Raw genomic sequence first — 22,887 nt, 5'->3', positions numbered from 1 at the left:
GATATAAAAGGAAGATTTCTAGCTATAACCTAACCCTTAGGCATATCTAAAAATAGTCTGAGAAAAGAAGAGAAAAGTATATTGTACAGTTAAGATTTCACAGCAATCCATGGCTAAAAACAAATCAGCTACTTTAGTCTAACAAAATCCTCAATCTACTACTTACCATAGTATTTCAGAACAGTAGTAAGCCTACTAGATTCAATTTCATTTCCCTTACCTAGGTTTACTGGAAGTATGTATACTGTTGAGGATATTTTCCAATTTATCACAGGTTTTTTGGGTGCAAAGAGATAAAACAGATAACATATCCTCTCACTTTCACATGATAAAATCACTGATTGTCCTTTATCACAAGTAGTATTTCTTTCTGTAACACTGGGCTGTCTGCCTGCTTTCTATCATGTCTGGAGACAGATGAACTTTTCCATTCCTACAATAGTAAATTAAAGTCCCTAAAGTATTCTGAATGCAGCCAAACCTTTGTTGCTTTGCTGAACACCACCAAAATATCTTTAGTTGTATTTGGGCAACTGAAGCAGATAAAAACTACTGCCTACACAAAAGTCGTTAGTAGCACTGGTAAAACTTAAAGATTTATACTATATTTAATACTTAAAATTGTTTAAATTCAAGTATTTTAAAAGAAACAATATAGAATGTTGAAATGCTAAATCTACATATTTCTCATGTGTGTTCAGAATCATAAAAAAGAGCCTTACAGAGGCCTACAGTCATATGTGTTAATACAAGGATTGCGGTTCTGTAGTTAGTGAAAGATAAAGACTGCTCCTTCACAAGGAAGGACATTGGAATAAAGAAGGAGCCTCTTTTCCTCTTGCAGTGATTCAGTGGAGAACAGGAGTAGAGTTCTAAAGGAAGGAACTTACAGAGCCAGAAGGTGTAGATTTTGGTCCTAGATTTTATTCACCAAAAGGTAATGGTATTTAAAAATTTATGAAAGAGGTCACAGAATACCCTGAGCACAAGAGGATATGTAATCGCAGGGCTCCAGATCTTAACCCATCTAGTTTGTTGCTGACCAGATACCTATTGTCTGAGTCACATGTGTCAAACACAAGGCCTGCGGGGCAAATCCGGCCCGCTTGGCCTTTTAATGTGGCCTGCGGCAATACTCCTGAACTTTCCCTTCTCAGTGTTATGATGTCATTTTCATGATGTAAGAGGGGATTGAAGAGGCATATACTTCTTGTAAGTCTATTCTATTCCTGCTCGTGTAACATATAAAACAATACTGCTGAAACAGTTCTTGTTTGTCAAGAGGCCACAAGGTCTTTTCTTTTTCTGTTCTATAGCTTATTAGTTTCGTCAAGGTTACCCCCACATCTTGTGCACATCCTGTGCTGTGCTGTACGTCAGGACTTAGATAAGAAGCATTGCTGGACCTTAGACGAGATAGTATTTATATGCCATAGATGGAAACTCCCCCCACCCCCTCCTTATGTTTGCTACCTTTTTCTAGTTGCTTTTTTGTATCCTGTTACCATATATGGTCTTTCCTACAGTCATATGCTAAAAAAACTGACCCAGGTGAAATGCTATATATATGTATGCAGTATTCTGAATAAAGGAGATATCCCTTTGCATATTTGCATGTGCGTTTGTGTGTGTGTGTGTGTGTGATTTCTTTCTATAGAGGTGTCCCCGGATGCATCTGTAGTGAGGACAGCAGAACGAGGCTAATACAAATTGGGACCTGGTCGTTTCAACTGTCCTCCCTCCAGCGCCTGTCCGACATTGCAGTCACGCTGAAAAGTCTTTTGGCTTCGGCAGTGTTGTCCACAGGAAGTTGTGCATCATTGAAGATAGACTGCGGCAGGCAAAAAGCAGGAGGGGGAGCCATGTACAACACTGACGAATTGCTGAGGCCAGCAGATTTGGCGGCGACAACAGACCAGCGCCGGAGGGAAAGACATGCTGGGCTGTGAGAAGAGCGAGATGAAGGGAGAGAAGTTGGACCTGGGGTAGTGTGGAGGAAGAGGGAAAAATATACTTTAAGGGAGAATCGTTGGTAAGAGAGAGGGAGAAATGGTGGACCTTGGGGGAGGGAGGGACACAGGCAGAAAGGGGGAGAGATGGGATGGGGGGCAGTTGGGAAGAGAAAGGGAGAGAAGTTGGATCTGGAGAGGGAAGGGAGGGAGAAATGTTAGGCCTGGGGGTAGAAGGGAGAGAGAGATGTAGCATCTCTTTTTGTTTCCTTCCATCTCATTGTTCAGCATCAAGGGGGGAGGGAAGAACAACAGAAAAAAGAGGGAGCAAAATGTTGGACCAAGAGAATGGAAGCGGGATGAATTAGAAATCCCTTCTGCCAGCCAAGTTCACAAGGGGGAGGGTCCCTACTGCAGCCGCTTGCAGCAGGGGGATTCCCTTGCCACAATCAGCTGATGGGAAGGGATCAGGTGCAATTCTCTAACTAGCGCCTGTGACATGAGCACTGGTTAGAGAATTGGGTTGGTTAGGTGGGGTTGGGCATCTGTCCCTTAGGACAGACGCGATTCTGTATAGCACACCAGTGTGCGATTCTCAGCTGCTTCTGAGGCAGGCATCCTACACAGAATTCTCCTCTTTGTCACCCAAAACCTCCACTGGTAGGCCGTTCCAAGCATTCGCCACCCTGACTGACCCTTTCAACAAGTCTCTAGAGTCAGGAGTGGTACAAGAGGACTGGAGAAGATTGGATATTGTACCTCTCCACAAAAGAGGAAGTAAGAACATAAGAATTGTCGCTGCTAGGTCAGACCAGTGGTCCATCGTGCCCAGTAGTCCGCTCACGCAGCGGCCCTCTGGTCAAAGACCAGCGCCCTGAGACTAGCCCTACCTGCGTACTTTCAGATTCAATCTATACAGCACCAATCATTCATCATTTTTCATCATTTTTCATCATATTCATCATTTTCATCATTTTCATCATTTTCATCATTTCATCATATTCATCATTTTTCATCATTTTTCATCATATTTTTCATCATTAAGAACAATTGATAGGATATATGGTTACTTTCAGATTCAGCAGAAACTTGTTTAACTTTGTCTTGAATCCCTGGAGGGTGTTTTCCCCTATGACAGACTCCGGAAGAGCATTCCAGTTTTCTACCACTCTCTCGGTGAAGAGCTTCCTTACATTCGTATGGAATCTATCCCCTTTCAATTTTAGAGAGTGCCCTCTCGTTCTCCCTACCTTGGAGAGAGTGAACAGCCTGTCCTTTTCCACCAAGTCTATTCCCTTCAGTACCTTGAATGTTTCAATCATGTCTACTCTCAATCTCCTCTGTTCGAGGGAGAATAGGCCCAGTTTCTCTAATCTTTCGCTGGTATTAAAGGCCGGTAGGGAATTAACCTTTTCCTATCGTGTGTCCTGGATGACAGGACATTCCAAAAAAATGTTGTTGCCATCGTATGTCCCATGACATTGGACATACAGTACACCTTCTACCTATCATTTGTCCCATCTATTAGGCCATTGTGTTTACAATAGCCGTAAATGATAATGGTGAATAATACAAAACTTTGCTAAAATAATTACGATTGGAACCAGCGTAAGGTAAAATTTATTACGATAGGAAAAGGTTAAAGGCCAGTAAGTCTGACTTCTGTGGTAAGCAAATTAATGGAAACGCTTTTAAAAAAGAGAATGGTGAAGTTTCTGGAATCCTGTGGATTACAGGACTGGAGATAACATGGATTCACTAGAGGTAGGTCTTATCAAACAAATCTGATCAATTTCTTTGATTGGGTGACCAGAGAACTGGAAAGAGGATGTGTGCTAGATATGTTTAGATTTTAGTTAAGCTTTTGACAGTGTTCCAAACAGATGTCTAATAAATAAAATGAGGGCCCTCGGCATGGATCCCAAAGTGATGGGTTGGGTCAAGAACTGGTTGAGTGGAAGGTGACAGAGGATAGTGATCAATGAAGATTGCTCTGCAGAAAGGGATGTTACCAGTGGTGTGTCTCAAGGTTCTGTTCTTTTTAACATTTTTATAAACGATATTGCTGAAGGGTTGTCGGGTAAGATTTGCCTCTTTGTGGATGACACCAAAATCTGCAACAGAGTAGACATACCAGATGGTATGAACAACATGAATCAAGACCTGGCGAAGCTTGAAGAATGGTCTGAAATTTGGTAGTTAAAGTTTAGTACAGTGGAACCTTGGTTTACGAGCATAATTCATTCCAGAGGCATGCTCGTAAACCAAAATACTCGTATATCAAAGCAAGTTTCCCCATAGGAAGTAATGGAAACTCGCTTTGATATGTTCCCACCCCCTCCCAAGGCCAGCGACGCTGCTCCCCTCCCCCCCCCCCCGCTCGAACTGGCGGCACCCCCCCCCCCACACCGGCACCCCCCGCCCGAACAACTTGAACTTACCCCCCCCCCCAAAAGGACATGCCGGTGCCGCTAGAAGATCTTCCTGCCTCTGCCGGCTTTGAGCATGCATTTGCGCATGCTCAAGGCCTTCTAATTTTCCCTCTCGCCGAGTCAACACTCGGTTTGCAAGACAAGTTTTGCGAGAATGTTTTGCTCGTCTTGCAAAACACTTGCAAACCAGGTTACTCGCAAACCAAGGTTTAACTGTACTAAGAAATGCAAGGTCATGCATTTGGCCTGGCCTGCAAAAACCTGAGGGAACGGTACAGTTTAGAGGGTGAAGAACTGACAGAGAGTGGGGGTAAAACTGGGCCTGAATAAATGGGAACACATCACCCCCTTCTACCACCAACTGCACTGGCTACCCTTCGAATCCCGAGTCCTCTTCAAGTTCGCCTGCATCTGTTACAAGACAGTATTTGGTCTCTCACCAAAATACCTCTCCCCACATTTCAATATGTATTGCACCAACAAGAAATCCCGCAGAATCCAGTTGTTTACCTTCCCCTCCATAAAATCATGCCAGCTCAAAAGATTCATCGACAAAACCTTCGTCTTCCAGGCGGCCAAGCTGAACCCTTGGCTAGCCCAAATGATGCTAGAGGCCCCTACCTACCTAGACTTCAGAAAACTTCTCAAAACACACCTCTTCCGCGAACAAGACCCTTAGTCCTTACTCCCCGCATACACTCCACCCCCCCACCCCCACCTCCCTCTCCCCCCCCCCTCTTCTGGTTTCCCACTCCCTCCATTTTATCTTCTAACCCAACTATGATAAACCTGTGCCTCCTTCCGCGCTACCTGCAATTCCGATAAAATTTTTGTAAATCCGGGTTCAGACCGGATCCTAATGTAACGAATGTAAACCGCCTAGAACTCTTTGGGTATGGCGGGATATAAGAACCTAATAATAATAATAATAATAATAAATGGACTATACTTGGACTGGAAAAGCATCACCAGTGGGGTGCCGCAGGGCTCAGTGCTTGTACCCGTGCTCTTCAACATCTTTATAAACTACCTGGATATTGGTTCAACGAGTGAAGTGATTAAATTTGCAGACAATACGAAGTTATTCAGAGTAGTTAAGACACAGGGGGATTGCAAAGATCTGAAACGTGACATAATCAGGCTCGAGGAATGGGCATCAACATGGATAAGTGTAAAGTGATGCATGTAGGCAACAAAAATCTCATGCACGAATACAAGATGTCCAGGGCGGTACTTGGAGAGACCTCCCAGAAAAGAGACTTGGGAGTTATGATCGACAAATTGATGAAGCCATCCATGCAATGTGCGGGCGGCGGCAAAAAGGGCGAACAGAATGCTAGGAATGACAAAGAAGGGGATCACAAATAGATGGGAGAAGGTTATCATGCCTCTGTACCGGGCCATGGTGTGCCCTCACCTGAAGTACTGCATCCAGCACTGGTTGCCGTACATGAAGGACACGGTACTACTCGGAAAGGTTCAGAGAAGAGGGACTAAGATGGTTAAGGGGCTGGAAGAGTTGCCGTACAGTGAAAGATTAGAGAAACTGGGCCTTTTCTCCCTCGAACAGAGGAGATTGAGAGGGGACATGATCGAAACATTCAAGGGACTGAAAAGAGGCAGCCCCTCAATCAGGGCGGAAAAGGCAGAAATCACGCCCACGAGCAGCGCCACCTCAAGCCAGTGGCCTAGGCCTATCCTCAGGCAAACGAAGCACTTTCGAATCAATGAGAGTCTGAACCAACCTGTCTAGGTCCCCAAAAAACAAAAAAAGATCCTTTAAAAGGAAATTTGGTCAACTTAGCTTTGGACGCCGAATGCGCCGACTAAGCACGAAGCCACAAGGTACAGCGAGCTGCCACTGCAAACGCCAATGCCTTGGCAGAAGCTCACAATAGGTCATACATGGCATCTGAAAGGTAAGAAGCACCCAATTCAATCTTTGCCACCTCGCGCTTGAGCAATTTCTACTTCACGGTGGTGATGGCTGAGGGCCGCGAGATCAACTTTCGGTGCACGTAGGAGCAGGGCTGGAACACCGAGATCATGTTGTAGCTGGTGCAGTACAACAACAGCCAGGCTACCCTGGCTGTAAAGTCGACTCGCCAGAAGCAGCAGCACCTGGTGGCTGAAGTGGATAAATGCAAGACATGGATTTTTTTCAGCATTGACTAATGGCTTTTATTTCAGATATGAGTCCAACTTTATCCTTGAGCCCTCCTGTGTGATTCGCACTAATATTAGGTTGCCGTAGGCTCGATGAGGATTGTGCATGGCCCAGACATACTAAAGCAACTTATAGAAAGAGAAATTTAAACAAAAAAGTACTCATTTTATAATATAACTTAAAGCTGGGTAAAATAAGTGATGTTTGAATACTATTCTTGAAAAACTCACAGGAGTATGCCAACATTTCCCTATCCAGAGGGAATATATTTTGATCAGTGTTAGTTTTTAAGGTATCTCTCAATATTTCAGTAGATTGCAATATTTTATCATTTTTAGTTCTAGCTGGACTGAGGGGGAAAGGGAAGAAACAATGAGTCTAAAAAAAGAGAAGAGGGAGAGAATAGAAAGGGAGAGAAGTTGGACACAAGGGATGGTGTGGAGGAGGGGATAGAGAGGGTAGTTGGGAAGAGAAAGGGAGAGATGTTGGACCCTCGGGTGGTGGGGAAGGAGGGAGAGATGCTGGATGAAAGGGTAGTTGAGAAAAGGAGAGATGGTAGATCTGGGGATGGTGGGGGGTCCATCGCTGCAGCTGCAGGGATGGAGACAAAAAAAAAAAGGAAAGATGCCAGACCTCCGGGGGAGGGAAGGGAAATGAAGGGGAGGACTGAGATGGAAGATGAATGGTTATCATGCAGGAGACCCTGGCAAGCGAGTTATCAGAAGACGTTGTTGCAGAGCTGGGACCAACATGATTTGAAAAATGACAAGACAACAAAAGGTAGAAAAAATAATTTATTTTCTGTTTTGTGATTACAATATGTCAGATTTGAAACTTGTATCCTGCCAGAGCTGGTATTAGACCACGAGCTAGGATTTAACAGAGAGAGAGAGGAAAAGTCTGTTTGTTTATTTTGTTTACACCACAGGGCCAGTGTGGTTAGGAGAAGGCAAAGGGGGTGAAGAGGCTATAAAATAAACCCACCAGGATGTTTGGGGAAAAAACAAACAAACCCAAAATACCCAATTGGGCAGGAAAATTGAATCAAATCGAAAAACCAATTAAATAGGCTGAATCGAATAGCATTAATCCCAGCCATTCTGGCTGCAAGGGAATCCTTTTCTCCCTGACCGTCGGCGTCTGGAGAAGCCCAGGCTTCCCAGTGATCCAAAGCCGACTCGCGAGGTACATGCGGCGGAGTGCTCTGGCCGCCGGCATCTGCTACTGACGAGGTTACCCCACCACTCTGGCCTGCACTACGCTTGCACAGGCCGGCCACAAGTAATAATAATAATAATTTTATTTTTTTATACTGCCATAACCAAAAGTTCTAGGCAGTTAACTAAAATGGCTGGACAATCAGCAAAATACAATAATACAGTAAAAAATACAAATATTTGTAAAATAGAATTTCAATAATAAAACTCACTAAGTAATAAACTTATCGAACAAAGTGGTCTTAATTAATTTCCAAAAACTGCAATACGATAACATAGCTTGCTGAATACATTTACCTAACCAAGATTATTGCCTACCAGCTTGAAATGCTAGGGTCCTATCTAAGAGTACAAGTAGGTGGGCAAGGTGGAGGATGGCAGGACAGATAGTAGGAGAAAGCCTGTACCTGGGGAAGGGGATACAGGAGGTAAGGAAGAGAGAAAGAAGAAGCTGGATATGGGAAGAGATAAAATGCTGGGCATGGAGCGAGCATAGTGACAGGGACACATAAGAGAGATGCTGGATGAAAGGGTAGTTGAGAAAAGAAGAGATGGTGGTTTTGTGGATGGTGGGGTCCATTGCTGCAGCTGCGGGGGGATGGAGATGAACAAAAGGAAAGATGCCAGACCTCCGAGGGAGGAAAGGGAAACAGAAGGGGAGGTCAGAAATTGAAGATGGATGGTTAGCACGGAGAAAGAAGAAAGGAGAGCCTGATCAGAAGACTACCAGACCAACATGGGACCAACATGATTTGAAAAATGACCAGACAACAAAAAGGTAGGAAAAATAATTTTATTTTCTGTTTTGTGATTACAATATGTCAGATTGGAAATGTGTATCCTTCCAGAGCTGGTATTAGACCGCGAACGTGAGCTAGGATTTAACAGAGAAAGGAAAAATATTTTTTGTTTGTTTATTTTGTTTACACCACAGGACCAGTGTGGGTAGGAGAGGGCAAAGGGGGTGAAGAGGCTATAAAATAAACCCACCAGGATGTTTGGAAAAACACACCCAATTGGGCAGGAAAATCGAATCTAATTGAAAAATTTATTCAATAGTCTGAATCGAATTGAATTTTTTTTTTCCTGAATCGGGCAGCACTATCAATCGACCCCAAAATCGCAGGTTCGGGGTGCAGCGAAGCTCTAGCGACACTCCTTCCCCATCATTTCGGCATAGGAAATTACCAATCTAGCACTCCAGGTCAGTATCAAAACAGGAAAAGTACAGAGAAGACCAGCCTCGCGTCTGGAGCACAATGAGCATTATTTCCCTTTAAAAGTGCTCGTGCTGAAAACCGCCCTAGCTGAAAGAAAAGTGCTGGTTAGATGAGAAAATACAGTAAAAAGACAGTTTTAAAGGGAAATGAGCCCTTTAGACCAGCTTACCTCAGGAATTTTTTTTATTTATTTAATTTTTTTACAGAACAGACTCCATGGCTCTCAAAGCTGGAGGGCTGACCAACCAGGGGGCCAGGCTGCCGACTGAGGCACCTTTACAAAAAATATGGGGAGGTGGAGGAAGGGGAGGGGAGGGATCCAGCACGAGACCTGCCATATTTAACACCCCTGAGCTCGGACGGATCCCCAAACAAAACCCGTCCAAGCTCTATCCGGCAGAAAAAGAGAACCCAGTAGTCCAAAAACAAAGTTCCAACACCACTAAGAGATGAACCGATCTAGTCTTACCACCTGCTATGGAGACTGAGACAGATTGAATTGCTAGGGGGGATTCTAGACTGATATACAAGTTTGTGCTCAGTCTCCACCTGCTGGTAGCAGTGAGGCATATAACCCATTCGTAAGGACTAAACCAGTCTACCAGGCGATACAGAAAGCACAGATAAAGCACAGTTACTTACCGTAACAGGTGTTATCCAGGGACAGCAGGCATATATTCTCACATGGGGGTGACGTCATCTACGGAGCCCCAGTGCGGACAGCTTTTCAAGCAAACTTGATTGAAGTTTCAAGTCTGCTACACTGCACCACACATGTGCATGCCTTCTTGCCCACTAGAGGGCGCATCCCCACCTCGTGGTCCTCAGTTCCATAACCAGCAAAGAAGCCATCCCCGGGGAGGTGGGCGGGTTGTGAGAATATATGCCTGCTGTCCCTGGATAATACCTGTTACGGTAAGTAACTGTGCTTTATCCCAGGACAAGCAGGCATGATATTCTCACATGTGGGTGACCTCCAAGCCAACCAAAAAAGGGCAGGTGGGAGGATGGCAATTTAGGAAAATAGGTTACGTAACACCGACTGGCCAAACCGGCCGTCGCTTCTGGACAAAGTGTCCAGACAGTAGTGGGAGGTGAACGTATGAACCGAAGACCAAGTGGCAGCTTTACATATGTCCTCCACAGGAGTAGACCGGAGGAAAGCAACAGAAGCTGCCATCGCCCGGACCTTATGCCCCGTGACTCGACCATGGAGCGTGAGACCAGCCTGAGCGTAGCAAAACGAAATACAAGCAGCTAGCCAATTGGACAAGGTGCGCTTGGAAATAGGATGTCCCAGCCTATTAGGATCAAAGGACAAAAATAATTGAGGAACCTTCCGATAAGACTTGGTACGTTGGAGATAAAAAGCCAACGCCCTCTTACAGTCCAGCGTGTGAAGGGCCGCCTCACCAGGATGGGAGTGGGGCTTCGGGAAGAACACCGGAAGGACAATAGACTGATTGAGGTGGAAATCAGACACAACCTTAGGAAGAAATTTGGGATGGGTGCAAAGAACCACCTTGTCATGATGGAACACAGTAAAGGGCGGGTCCGCAACCAAAGCCTGAAGCTCACTAATTCGACGAGCAGACGTGAGCGCCAATAAAAAGATCACTTTCCAAGTGAGAAACTTAGGAAGAGACTTGTCTATCGGCTCAAAGGGAGGTTTCATCAACTGAGCCAGGACCACATTCAGATCCCAAACTACAGGAGGAGGTTTCAGAGGAGGATTAACATTAACTAAACCCTTCATGAAACGAACCACCAGAGGATGAAGAGAGAGAGAACGACCCTCTAGAAGCCGATGGAAAGCAGCAATAGCACTAAGATGCACCCGGATGGAAGTTGTCTTCAGCCCAGACTTGGACAAATGCAGCAAATATTCCAGAACCGAGGACACCGGAACCAAACTCGGGTCCAAATGGTGCGAGGCACACCAGGATGAAAATCTGGTCCACTTCTGGGAATAACAAAGCCGAGTCGAGGCCTTGTGGAGGCTTCCAACACCTCCCTAACCGCCGGAGTCAGGGGGAAAAGAACCAAGCCGTCAGATGTAATGACTGAAGATTGGGATGTAACAGCGAACCCTGACTCTGAGACAGCAGAGAGGGAAAAACTGGCAGAAGTAGAGGCTCCCTGGCACTGAGTTGAAGGAGCAGGGAAAACCAGTGCTGACGAGGCCAACGCGGCGCTATGAGAATCATAGTGGCTCTGGAGGACTTGAGATGAACCAACATCCTCATTATCAGAGGAAAAGGAGGAAACGCATAAAGGAATCTCTCTCCCCAGTCGAGAAGAAAGGCATCTGCCTCGAGACGGTCCTGGGCGTACATCCGGGAACAATAGAGGGGCAGTTTGCGAGTCTCCGGGGAAGCAAAGAGATCCACCTGAGGGGTCCCCCAGCGGTCGAAGACCTCGCGTAGGACTCGGGAGTTTAGCGACCACTCGTGCGGCTGGAGAAGACGACTGAGTTTGTCTGCGAGACAATTCTTTTGTCCTTGGATTTAAACCGCACGCAGGAAGATGTTCTGGGAGACCGCCCATTCCCAAAGGCGCAGGGCTTCCTGGCACAGGGCCCAAGAACCCATACCCCCTTGTTTGTTTACATAATACATCGCCACCTGGTTGTCCGTGCGTACGAGGACTACCTGGTCGCGGAGCCGAACGGAAGAAGTAAACTTTATTATTTTTTTTTTTTTTTTTTGACGATAAACGACGTGACTAAGAAGGAAAACAACAAATAAAACACAGCGACCGAGCAAAACAACCCAGACGCGGTGTCAGAAGGCAGAAAAACAGGAGCTCAATTTCCACAGGGCTTCTGGCTCCGCGGAAAAAACTGAACTGAGGACCACGAGGTGGGGATGCGCCCTCTAGTGGGCAAGAAGGCATGCACATGCGTGGTGCAGTGTAGCAGACTTGAAACTTCAATCAAGTTTGCTTGAAAAGCTGTCCGCGCTGGGGCTCCTTAGATGACATCACCCCCATGTGAGAATATCATGCCTGCTTGTCCTGGGATAATGGATATTACCCAAGACGATTCCTGTTAAAAATGTGACACTGAGAAAGCTAATTGGGGTCATTTACTTTGGCACTATGTTAGGGTTATGTTTATTAAAAACTTTATATACCGCATAATGGCCTAAAAGGATCCAACTGGTTTACAATGCATAAATCATATTCATCAAGAAAAGAACTCCATTAAAAATAGAAAAGGAAAGATTAAGAAAAAAATAAAAAAAAAATTTTCTCTTCATAAATATTATAACAAACTACATTTCCATTAAAACCATTTTAATGGCAAAACAGTAAAACATATTTAGGTGGGGATCTCTATGTACATACACTGAGCTTCAAGAAACAGAAAAGCAGATGATCTGCAAGTGTCAAGGCGCCAGAAGAAGAAACCAAAACTAAAAGTAGCCCAAAAATAAAGTTTTATTGATAATGTTACAACACTGCCTTTAGTGACAGCCAATGTAGAGAAGCCTCCTTCGTAGGGCCAAATCCTAGCCAAGTACTGCTTTCAGAGCTACTCAGCTACACCAAGTTCTTACTATCTGGCCATTGGTGCCACACTCTGGGTGTTAGTGAGCAAGTGGCTCGAAAGCACTTCAAGATTCAATGCCCCAGCCTTGGCCAGCTTTTCTGAGCAGCACAGTGGTTAGTCTCAATCCCTCTTTTCTTGTTATCTAAATTACTTTATCTGCATGTAGGTCTAGGCTTTGCCTGTCAGCCTCATGCCAGGACCAAAATCTGTATCTGTGCCCTCTATCAAAGCAGAAGGATAAAAGCAGTAACAGCAGCAAAACTAGTGCCATTACTGCTGTGTTGCTCCCGTCACTTAGTGTCTTACTTACAACAAAACAGCTACCTTTTCTTGCTAATAATATAATCCTGGCTTAAGCAAGAGATACCCCATCAATGCTAAATGCAGTAGACTTGGCAGAGCTTTGTCTTCCACCAAAACAATGTGACTGTTATATATAAGGAAGACATCAATTAGGAAACAGTACTTATTACATCTTTCCTTTATTTCATATAAAACTTCCATTTCAATATTGACATGTCAGAATGAGCAAATTAGTTTTCTTAGAATTTGCTGCAAATCCCTCCAAGATTTATATTCTAGTTGCACTTTGTAAAGGAAAAGAACTGAAGATAAAGGATGAAGAAATTAAGGGTTTGTTTTCCATATGATTTTAGACTTTTTCCAGGGACATAGCCAGAAGTCCGTTAGAGAGTGAGTGTGTGTGGGGGGGGGGGGGAAGAGAGTAGGAATAGATTATGGGCAAAGTATTTCCTCTCAGTTCTTTTTCCTTGCTTCTTTCCCCAATACCTTTTTTGGCACAGCTATCCAAGCCCTGCCAGCCGAAAAGATTCATTGACTCAGGCCCCACTCAAGCTTACCTCAACAATGAAGCTGACAAGATGCTACAGCTGCAAATGCTGGCTCTTCCGTGCATGCTCACGAATAAAAAATAGGGATATTGCTATTTTTTAATTCCTGTATGTGGACGGAATACTTGCTATGAAAATATTCCACGAGTATTTAACAAGTACCTGTCTCTTCAGATATAAAGGCGGGTTGTGGAGACACCAAGGAAGATACCGTATTTCCCCATATATAGGCCATGGCCTATACATCAATTTTGCAAACTGGCCTGCTGGGCGTGGCTTGCTTAAATGGGGCAGCCTATACATGGAGCAATACATCATTTCCCCCACTTTAAATACTGTCCTTGCCAGTAAATACCTCCTGGGCGGCCACGCCTGCCTCCTCCCATGCTGTGCAGGGCAGGAGCGATGTTTGTGATCTCAAGCCTTGCCTTGCATCCTTCCTGATTTGCTGCAGGGCAAAGCTTGAGATTTCAAACATTGGTCCTAACCTGCACAGCATGTTGTGAGGAGGCAGCCAGCATGTTGGGAGAAGGTAGGGGCGGATGTCCAGGAGGTATTTAAGAGGGGGATGATATATAGGCCACCCCATTGTATAGGCCGATGTAGGTTTTAAAACTCTTAGATAAGCCACCCTATGTTACTAGCCATGGCTTACCTAAGAGTTTTAAAACCTACATCGGCATTTCCTGCAGCCTATACAAGAGGGCAGACTATATATGGGGAAATACGTTGTGTGGCCTTTTTCTTCCTACCTAATTTTATATTTAAAACGTTTTGGAGAGATGGCCTTTATGAATTTTTTTAAGAGTAAAATCAAGGTAATCCTATATAATAAAAAGCTAGCCGCGCATGCGCACTCCTATCGGCGTGCTTCCGTGATCAATAGGTCTGTGGCCGCAGGAGTGCGCATGCGTGAATCCCCAGCACATACCTACACTCGCAGGAAGGACTGGACTCCAGCGCTGGACAACTTGCTCTCCTGTCGGCTCCTCTCACAAGCCACACCAGCTTCGGAGAAGGCTTCCGACGCTGGCGGGGATCAAGAGGAGCCGCGGCAACACTGAAGGGGCGGGAAGAGAAGCGCAAAAAAAAAAAAAAAAATCCAGCTGCTACTTTCTTCGCGGGCCGTTGCTTTCCCCCCCCCCCCCCAGCGCACCCCTCCCCGGCGCACCCGAACCCCTGTTGACCCTCCCATCCAACCCTCCCATCGCTGAGTCCGGCAATGAGAGGTTCCCTCAACAGGAAGCGTCGGGTTCAATTCAACTGCTCCCGGCAGGTTGGGAGGGGGCGGAGCAGGCTCGCACACCCGGCGGGGACAGGGCAGGAATGAGACTTCCTGCAGGAGCCGGCTGCAGTTCGCTGCTGAGTCCGGTGAGGAGTGCTTCCCTCAACAGGAAGCATCGGGTCGATTTCAAATACTCCCGGCAGGTCGGGAGGGGGCGGAGCAGGCTCACATGCCTGGCAGGGACAGGGCAGGAACTAGACTCCCTGCAGGAGCCAGCCCAATGGCTGGAGATTGCTGGACTGGACAGGGGGAGCAGGTAAGGGGGTGCTGCAGTACAGGAGGAGCAGGGAAGAGGTGTTGCTGGACAGGGGGGGAGGTAACAGGAAGGGAGGCCTACTGCTGGACAGGGGGAGCATGGAAAAGGTGCTGTTAGACGGGGGATGAGATAACATGAAAGGAGGCCTACTGCTGGATAGGGGAAGCAGGGAAGAGTTGCTGCTAAACGAGGGGGGGAGGGAGGTAAAAGGAAGGGAGAAGACTTACTGCTGGACAGGGGGAGAATGAATGGGTGCTGCTGGACAGGGGGAGACTTAAAAAGAAGGAAGAAGGGCTCCTCCTGCACAGGGGGAACAGGGAAGGGGTGCTGCTGGTCAAAGGGGAGGTAAAAGGAAAGGAGAAGGGCTACTGCTGGACAGGGGGAGCAGGCAAGGGGTGGTGGTGGACAGCCAAGGAAAGAGAGAGACAGAAAGTGGCCAAGGAGAGAAAAAGACAGACAGACACACACATATTCTAGCACCCGTTAATGTAACGGGCTTAAAGACTAGTTAAGAATATTATCCTTAATAGAGTTTTTCTGGACTGAGAATGTGTCTTCTTCAAATCTTCATTTGAAGTTTGATTGTCCTCAGTTTTGATTGATTTATTTCATTCTGAGCGACACTGAGGTACTTTTCTCCATTTTTGGGGGGATTGTGCTAAGTCTCCCTCCCAGATTTTCCTATATTGAATATATTAATATTTATTGGGACATTTCTTGAATATTCAACTTGGATATATTTTCTTTTTTAAATTACACTGGAAACATTTGTCAAAACCACGAAACTTAGAGACCCTTGATAGTTTTGTTAAGATTTGGATCTGCATTAGAGAATGACACAGTGACTGTTACCCGCAGCTAGCCGCTGAAAAGGGGCACAAAAAAACCTGGTCACTGCACGTACAGGGAGAAGGCCATTCACAGCTCCATAGACTGCCCCAAAGCTTCTCTTCTGATGCAAGCTGCCCAGTGGGAAACAGGAAGTGCATCAGAGGAGAAGCTTTAGAGCAGTCACGCGGGACTTGGTGAAAATGTTGCTGCATCCAGACACCTCAGAAAGAGAAAACTATGTAGAGCACCAGTGAAGGTGAGAAGGGACGAAGGTGGCCCAATGAGGGTAAGAGGTTGAGTGGCGGGAGAGGGGGGGAAGGGTAACAGATGCTGACGGGAAATGAGGAGGGGAGAGAGGGAAGCAGATGCTGAATGGAAGTGGAGTGAGAGGGAGTAGATGCTGGTTGGAAGGGGAGAGTAAGAGAGGGGAACAGACACTGGATGGGAGCAAATAGAGGGGAACAGACACTGGATGGGAGCGAATAGAGGGGAACAGACTCTGAAGGAAGTGGAGACAAGAGCGTGAACACATACTGGATAGAAGGAGGGGATAAAGAAAAAGAGCACATGCTGGATTGGGGTAAGAGGATAGATTTAGAAAGATACTGGAAGGGGTGAGGGAAAGAGGTGAGAAGCTGTAGGTAGACACAATGTAAGGGAAATTGAGGACTGGAGAATAAGTAGACAAGAGGTAGAAAACAAATTGAGAAGGAAGAGCAGAAAATAAAAGGAAGGAAAAGGGAGAAGAGAGAGAGAGAGATCAGATCATTGGGGGAGGAGACAGAAATCAGATCTGAAGGGAGGAAAGGAGGAGAGAGATGCTAAAAACCACCTGGGGGAGGGAGAGGTGGAAGGGAGAAAGACAGTTTCTAGTAGAGGCATAGAAATAGAGCAGATGCCATAAGGAAGAGGCAGAGAGAAAGCAGACAGTGGATGGAAGAAAGAATGATGAGAAGATGAGGAAAGCAGAAACCAGACAAAGGTAGAAAAACATTCTATTTCTTTTCTTTTTTGCTTTAGGATAAAGCAGTATTGTAGATGTGTTCAGTATAAAACTATTTGAGGCTTGTGTGAATGGATCAGATGGTTTGTGGGAGCGGGGATGGGGCGGCGACAGAGACCAAGTTCGTGGGGACAGGGACAGAGAAATTTTTTCCCCGTGTCATTCTCTAATCTGCATGTTAAATTACACAGGAAACATTTGTCAAAACTAAGGGATCCTTTAACTAAAAAGGTTTAGCATGCACTAATGGACATTAGTGCACACTAAATGATGTGTATCCTATTCAAATGGGCCACATGGCATTTAGTGCATAAACTTACTTTGCATGTGAAAATTATGAAACTACTTTTTTTTTTTTTTTAAACAACCAGTGCATATGGCAAACCCATCCATGAATAGCAAAATTAAAAAGGTGCTATGTTTTACATACTTTGTCATACAAGCTTCCATTGATATCTGCACCATATATTGGTGCCACAAATGTTAAATTTTTCCAGTACTTTCTTTCCAGGTCTTCATAGTCTAGGTAACGTGGGGTACAATACCTGCAAAGGTAAAAAAAAAAGTTAAGAAACTACACCAGCTATAAACATCTGTCAAATACATTTCTCTTAAATTAATAATTCATAAAACATGTCACCAATTTCTATATTTAACAATATCCTCACAAGTCATGTCTTCAGTCATTTTTCCCCAGAGATGGTTATACATAGGCACATATGTGCTTATGTGTGAAAACTTATGTAAATGTATGCCAATCCGAAGTCCACCCATGTATATGCTTACCTGTAATGACATGCTATTATATATATGCAGTATTTACTTAATAGACAGCAGCATGGAAGATTTGGTTCTTACCTCGTTCATTTTCTTTCTAGTAGACATACACTCTATTCCTGAATCTGTGGTAAGTCAACCTCTCCTCGTGAGAATTCTTGTACGGAGCTTCATTTATCTTCTTTTTGCTCCTACTCCCTTACCTCTGGGCTGCCCTTCAACTCCTCAGATAGTAAAAAGCAGAATCAGCCCTGGAGAGGAAACAGAAAAGGGAGGGGTATGGCAACTCTCCTCGAGCAACATGTCCGTTTTGCTCATATCAAACATGTAACATAGAAACATGATGGCAGATAAAAGGCCAAATGGTACAACCAGTCTGCCCATCCATAATAACCATTATCTCTTCCTCTCTCTAAGAGATCCCACTTGCCTATCCCACACTTTCTTGAATTCAGACAGTCTATCTTCACCACCTTTTCTGAGAGACTGTTCCATGTGTCTACCACCCTTTCTGTAAAAATGTATTTGTTGAGATTACTCCTGAGCCTATCACCTCATAACTTCATCCTATTGCCCTCTCATTCAAGAGCTTCCTTTCAAATGAAAGACTCGAAATGTAAGGCGAATTCACATCTGATAGAGCGGGAATCCATAACTTCCAGATACCACAGCAAAAGTCTGTGATTATCAAATGAGTTTAACACCCGATTATTTATTTATTTATTTATAATCAGAGGATGTTGGGGCAATCAATCATACTTCCTGGTTGGTGTGCAAGATCACACCTGAATCAGTAATCCTATGAAAAGGATTGCTGGGGACACAATTACCCTAGTTCTCTGGCTCAAATTTGGACTTTATTCTCTGTTCCTCAGACCAACTGGGTACTGACACCCCATAAGGAACCAAAGACGAGTAAGCCAGCAGCTCCTGCCCCCCTCATCACATACCGTGTGACACGTGGAACACGGTTGTTCCTCAGACAATCAATCACTGCAAATCTGGCATGAATCCAAATCTGTGCAGAAGAATCTATCCCACATGTTTTGAAACAAAAATGAGGTAACGGAGAAGTAAAATGAATGCAAATGAAGCTCTCTACACGAGTTCTCGCAAGAAGATGTTGACTACCCACAGGATCAGGAATAGAGCATCCTACTAGAAATTCTGTTTTTATGCTAGTTTTCTGAGAATTTACATGCAAAACTGACAAATAACTATTAGCACCTATTTTATGGAATTATCCTCAATGTCCAATGTTAAAACTAAAAGGTTACGACTTTCTTCAAAGAATTTAAATGCATTCCACTGGCACTCAGTCAAAGTGACAGTATGTACTTATTGTCAAATATGGCTTACTAAAGAAAGGAAAACATTTGAGAAACATTTTAGAGATGAACTTCTACTTGGCAGTGATTTCACACTGGGCTTTGCAAAATAGCGACTATCATTAAAGGAGATATTTGATCACTACTTAATAGGGAAAAAAAACCACTTAGAAAATTATGCTCAGACCATACAAGAAAAGAACATACTGTAGGAAGAGCTTAGGAGACTCCATCTTCCTCCTAGACCAGCGGTCTCAAACACGCGGCCCGCGAGCCACATGCGCCTCTCCAGGTGCTATTTTGTGGCCTGCAGTCTGGACGTCTGCAGTCTGGATGATCAACTGCTCCCTTGCTGCAGTCGATTGTTCTGGTGAAAGATGCGGCCGGCAGCGGCTCCTGGTGCCATCCACACCAGCATTTCTCTTCCCCCTTCCCTTGTGGAGCAGCAGCGTGTCTGGCCGGTTCAGTCATCGTTCTGTTCAAAGTCGCGGGTGGCGGCTCCTCGCGCTATCCACTCCTGCATCGGAAGTCTCTCTGACGTCACAACATCAGAGAGGCTTCAGACGCAGGCGCGGATCTCGCGAGGAGCCGCCACCCGCGGCTTTGAACGGAACAATCAACTGAGCAAGGGAGCCGGCCAGACACGTTGCTGTTCTACAAGGAAGGAAACAGAAGGGGAGGGGAAAGAGAAATGCTGTTGCTGCATACTCTCACTTTTTTTATCTTTTTATAAATACATTTTTTAAAGTATTTTTTAAAAAGATAAAAAAAGTGAGAGAGTATTATACTTATAGATACTACAAGGACCAGTGCAATGATTGAGAATTGAGCCATATCAGTAGTGGGCTAAAAAAAATTTTTTGCTTACCCAGCGGTCTCATAAGCTAAAAACGGTTCTCTGAGAACTGAGAAGTGTTTGAAAGTACGCGTTATAAATCACCTGTGTGCACATTAGTTCATATCTGTTTACTATCCGAGAGAGCCATCAACATCAGGAGTGCAGCACTGAGTAGATACGGGGAAAAAGTGGAAAAACAAGAAAGCCTCAACTGTAGCTTATCTATGGACCCAACAAATTTTATCATATCAAAATTTTTTTTAAAAAGACGACTTTCAGCAGTGGCTTCTACCCCTAACTCAATCTCTGAATTCTCTCTTAAATCCTTGGGGTCCCCTAACTCCTTTCCTTCCCACTGATCCTTTTAATTTCTCCAAGGTTGGTTTTTCAAAGAAGTTCCTAATACCCCAAAGTGGTCAATTCAGGAGCCATATAAAAAGGATATCTACCTCACTCTGGTTTAGTAATTAAGTTTCCTGTTCTGGTGCAATGCACAGAGTTCTCTCTGGGGACTATGGAACAGGCCGCACAAGAAATCTCTCCATATTGTAAGTTCTCCTCTCCAGATTCTCTTCTTTCTTCAGTCTCCAGGCTTGAAATTGTTGTTATATCTCCATCTGGGTCCCCCAGATGCTCCTCCAAGGCTTAGCGTTTCCATTTCCTCTTCAGGAAGCCTAACCGCCGCCTGCAGCACGGGACTATCGATCAGGGCTTAGCCCTGTCAATGCTGAAATCCTCCACCTGTAACGGCGTCACTCCTGCAGCTAGTTGTGCCTCCTGAATACTCCAGAGAGCCAATCCTTGTACAATTATCTGGACTAGCCACCAAGGAGTTGCGGCTGCTGGAGGGACAACCCGCAACAATCCTTATTGCTTCCCCATTACAACAGGTCAGGTAAGGAAAAATTATGTTCTTACCTGTTAATTTTCTTTCCCTTAGATGCAGCAGATGAATCCAGAGACCAATGGGATAGCTCACATCTACCAGCAGGCGGAGATAGAGAAACTGATTAACAGGTGGTCCTATTGGCTGGCACTCCTCCTGTTTATCCAGTATAGCTCCTTGCCCAAGCATCCATAACCATCAATAAGCATAGCATGTAAAAAACTTCTTTCCCATAACAAATCTCAAAATGCAATAATACAGAAAACAACCTGCCATAATAACAAACTGCGAAAGTTGCAAAAGAAAAAACCGAGAGACAATATCCAGAAAGGGTGGGGCTCTGGATTCATCTGCTGCGTCTAAGGGAAAGAAAATTAACAGGTAAGTACATAATTTTTCCTTCCCTAGCAACAGCAGCAGATGAATCCAGAGACCAATGGGATGTAGCAAAGCAATCCTCAATCTGGGTGGGAAGCAAACGCCGCCTCCGCAACAACCGAAGCACAAAACGCCCCTACCGCATGCGCCCCCACATCCAAGCAGAAATGCTGAGAGAAAGCACTCTCGGAAGACCAATTAGCCGCGAGACAAATCTTCTCCAAAGAAAAAACCTCTGGGCCGAGCCCAAGAAGTAGCCATCGCTCCGGCGGAATGGTCATGAAATTCTTTCGCCAACCGCTTCCCTGCCAGCAAGCAAGCATAAAGAATGTCCTCCTGGACCCATCGAGCGATGGAGGCTTCGGACGCCGCCATATGTTTGAGGCGTCCCTTGAAGAATACAAAAAGGGGGATATAAACAACTAAATGTCGTTAGAAACCTAGCTCGCGGAAAACGCTACGTACGTATCAAAAAATGCAGTGAATAAAAGCACTGCTCCCAATTTCTCCTCCCAGGAAAAAGGAAGGAAAAGTGAGCATGACATAAAAGAAAGGATGACACCCCCCTAGAAAGAAATAGTGGTACCATCCAAACAGATACCCCATATTTCGGAAAACAGAAATAGGAATCCACGTTGAACAAAGCCTGCAACATAGAAAACTGCAGAGCTGAAGCCATGGCCACAAGAAACCCCATGTTCAACGGCAAAGCCCTTTAGAGTCTCAAAAGACAAGGATGAAATGAAGCCTTCGGTAAACTGAGAAGAAGTACGTGAAAATTGTACTCCAAACCAGGCTTTCTAAGAGGCGCATGAATATACCGCACTCTGTTTAGGAACTGAACTACATGAAGCTGAGAAGTAAGCGAAGAGCAATATACCTAGCCCTTGTAACAAGCCAAGAATGGCACTAGAAGCTGAAGGGAATTGAACGCTAAGCCCTCAGCAATACACTTGTGCCAAAAAGGAACTCTGGAGTGGTTCAAACGTTAAGAAGCACCCAAGAAAGGAAAAACTTCCAAAAGGAAGCAGAAGCCACAGGAGAAGACGTCCGTAGCACCTGGATAAGAGAAGAAACAACCTGCTTCGTATAACCCTTACACGTCAGCCAAGATTTTTCAAAAAACTAGGTCGTAATACTAAAGTAGTACAAATATCCATGTTGATCGGACCCTAGGCGAGCAAAGCCGGAGATACCCGGAAACGTCTTAGTCCGGCTGTCGAAAGACTCATCAAATCCGCATAGTAAGGATGGCACCGCCAATCCAGAGATTCTACAAATACTGTGCCCGGAAAACGAGCTCGAGATGGCAAATCCAAGCCATCATCAGCCAGCGGAAAACACTGAAAAAGAGAAGGCAGAGGCAAGAAAGGAGCCATGCAGCTACCCCCTCTAACTCCCACTCCCTGGGCCCGCCGAAGAAGCTAGGAAGCTTAGAATTGAGAGACGAGGCCATGAGGTCTAGGTCAAGGAGATCTCACGTCCATAAAAAGAGCTAGAACGCCTGAGCCACAAATCTCAATATCCAGGATGCAGCAGATTACACTATTACTAACATGCACACTTTCCAGAGCGTACACAGCGCTGTACACTGTAACATACAAGAAATGGGCCATGCTCAGATTCCACAGAGAGAAAGTCTATCCAAACTCTTATCCTGATCCATAAAAGGATCTGCCAACAGAAGACGAAGATGTGAGTCCACCCATTGAAGCAGACCAATTTCACCTGCCAACTGAGTACAACACCTACTGCCCAAGCTGTAGAGAAATACCCCCATCCTAATACTGACCAAAAGGACCCTCAGCGGCAATCTGGAAGAATGATCTGAAGCTCCAGAAAGGAAGCCTGACCCTGCTCAAGAGTAGAAGAATGAACAAGTACTGAGTCGCCTCTGAAAACCAGACTCCTGAAGC

The 22,887-nt window shown here is 45.1% G+C and overlaps 1 protein-coding gene across 4 annotated transcripts in view; it reads right to left on the bottom strand.

Moving 5' to 3' along the window:
* The window catches only part of KDM4C (lysine demethylase 4C), a 405,781-nt gene that overhangs the window by 361,633 nt on the left and 21,261 nt on the right, over positions 1–22,887 (bottom strand). For all 4 annotated transcript variants that reach the window (XR_004536811.1, XR_004536812.1, XM_033918713.1 and 1 more), the window contains exon 4: positions 17,195–17,309. Coding sequence is in view for 2 of the 4 variants with exons in the window: in XM_033918713.1 (XP_033774604.1) it covers positions 17,195–17,309 (115 nt within the window). In the remaining 2 variants the exon portion in view is untranslated. The remainder of the gene's footprint in view (positions 1–17,194; positions 17,310–22,887) is intronic.

This window comes from Geotrypetes seraphini, chromosome 1, assembly GCF_902459505.1.
Source record: "Geotrypetes seraphini chromosome 1, aGeoSer1.1, whole genome shotgun sequence".
Classification (NCBI taxonomy): domain Eukaryota; kingdom Metazoa; phylum Chordata; class Amphibia; order Gymnophiona; family Dermophiidae; genus Geotrypetes; species Geotrypetes seraphini.
The sequence above is the reverse complement of the archived record's forward strand: the minus strand, read 5'-3'. Positions and strand labels throughout refer to the sequence as shown.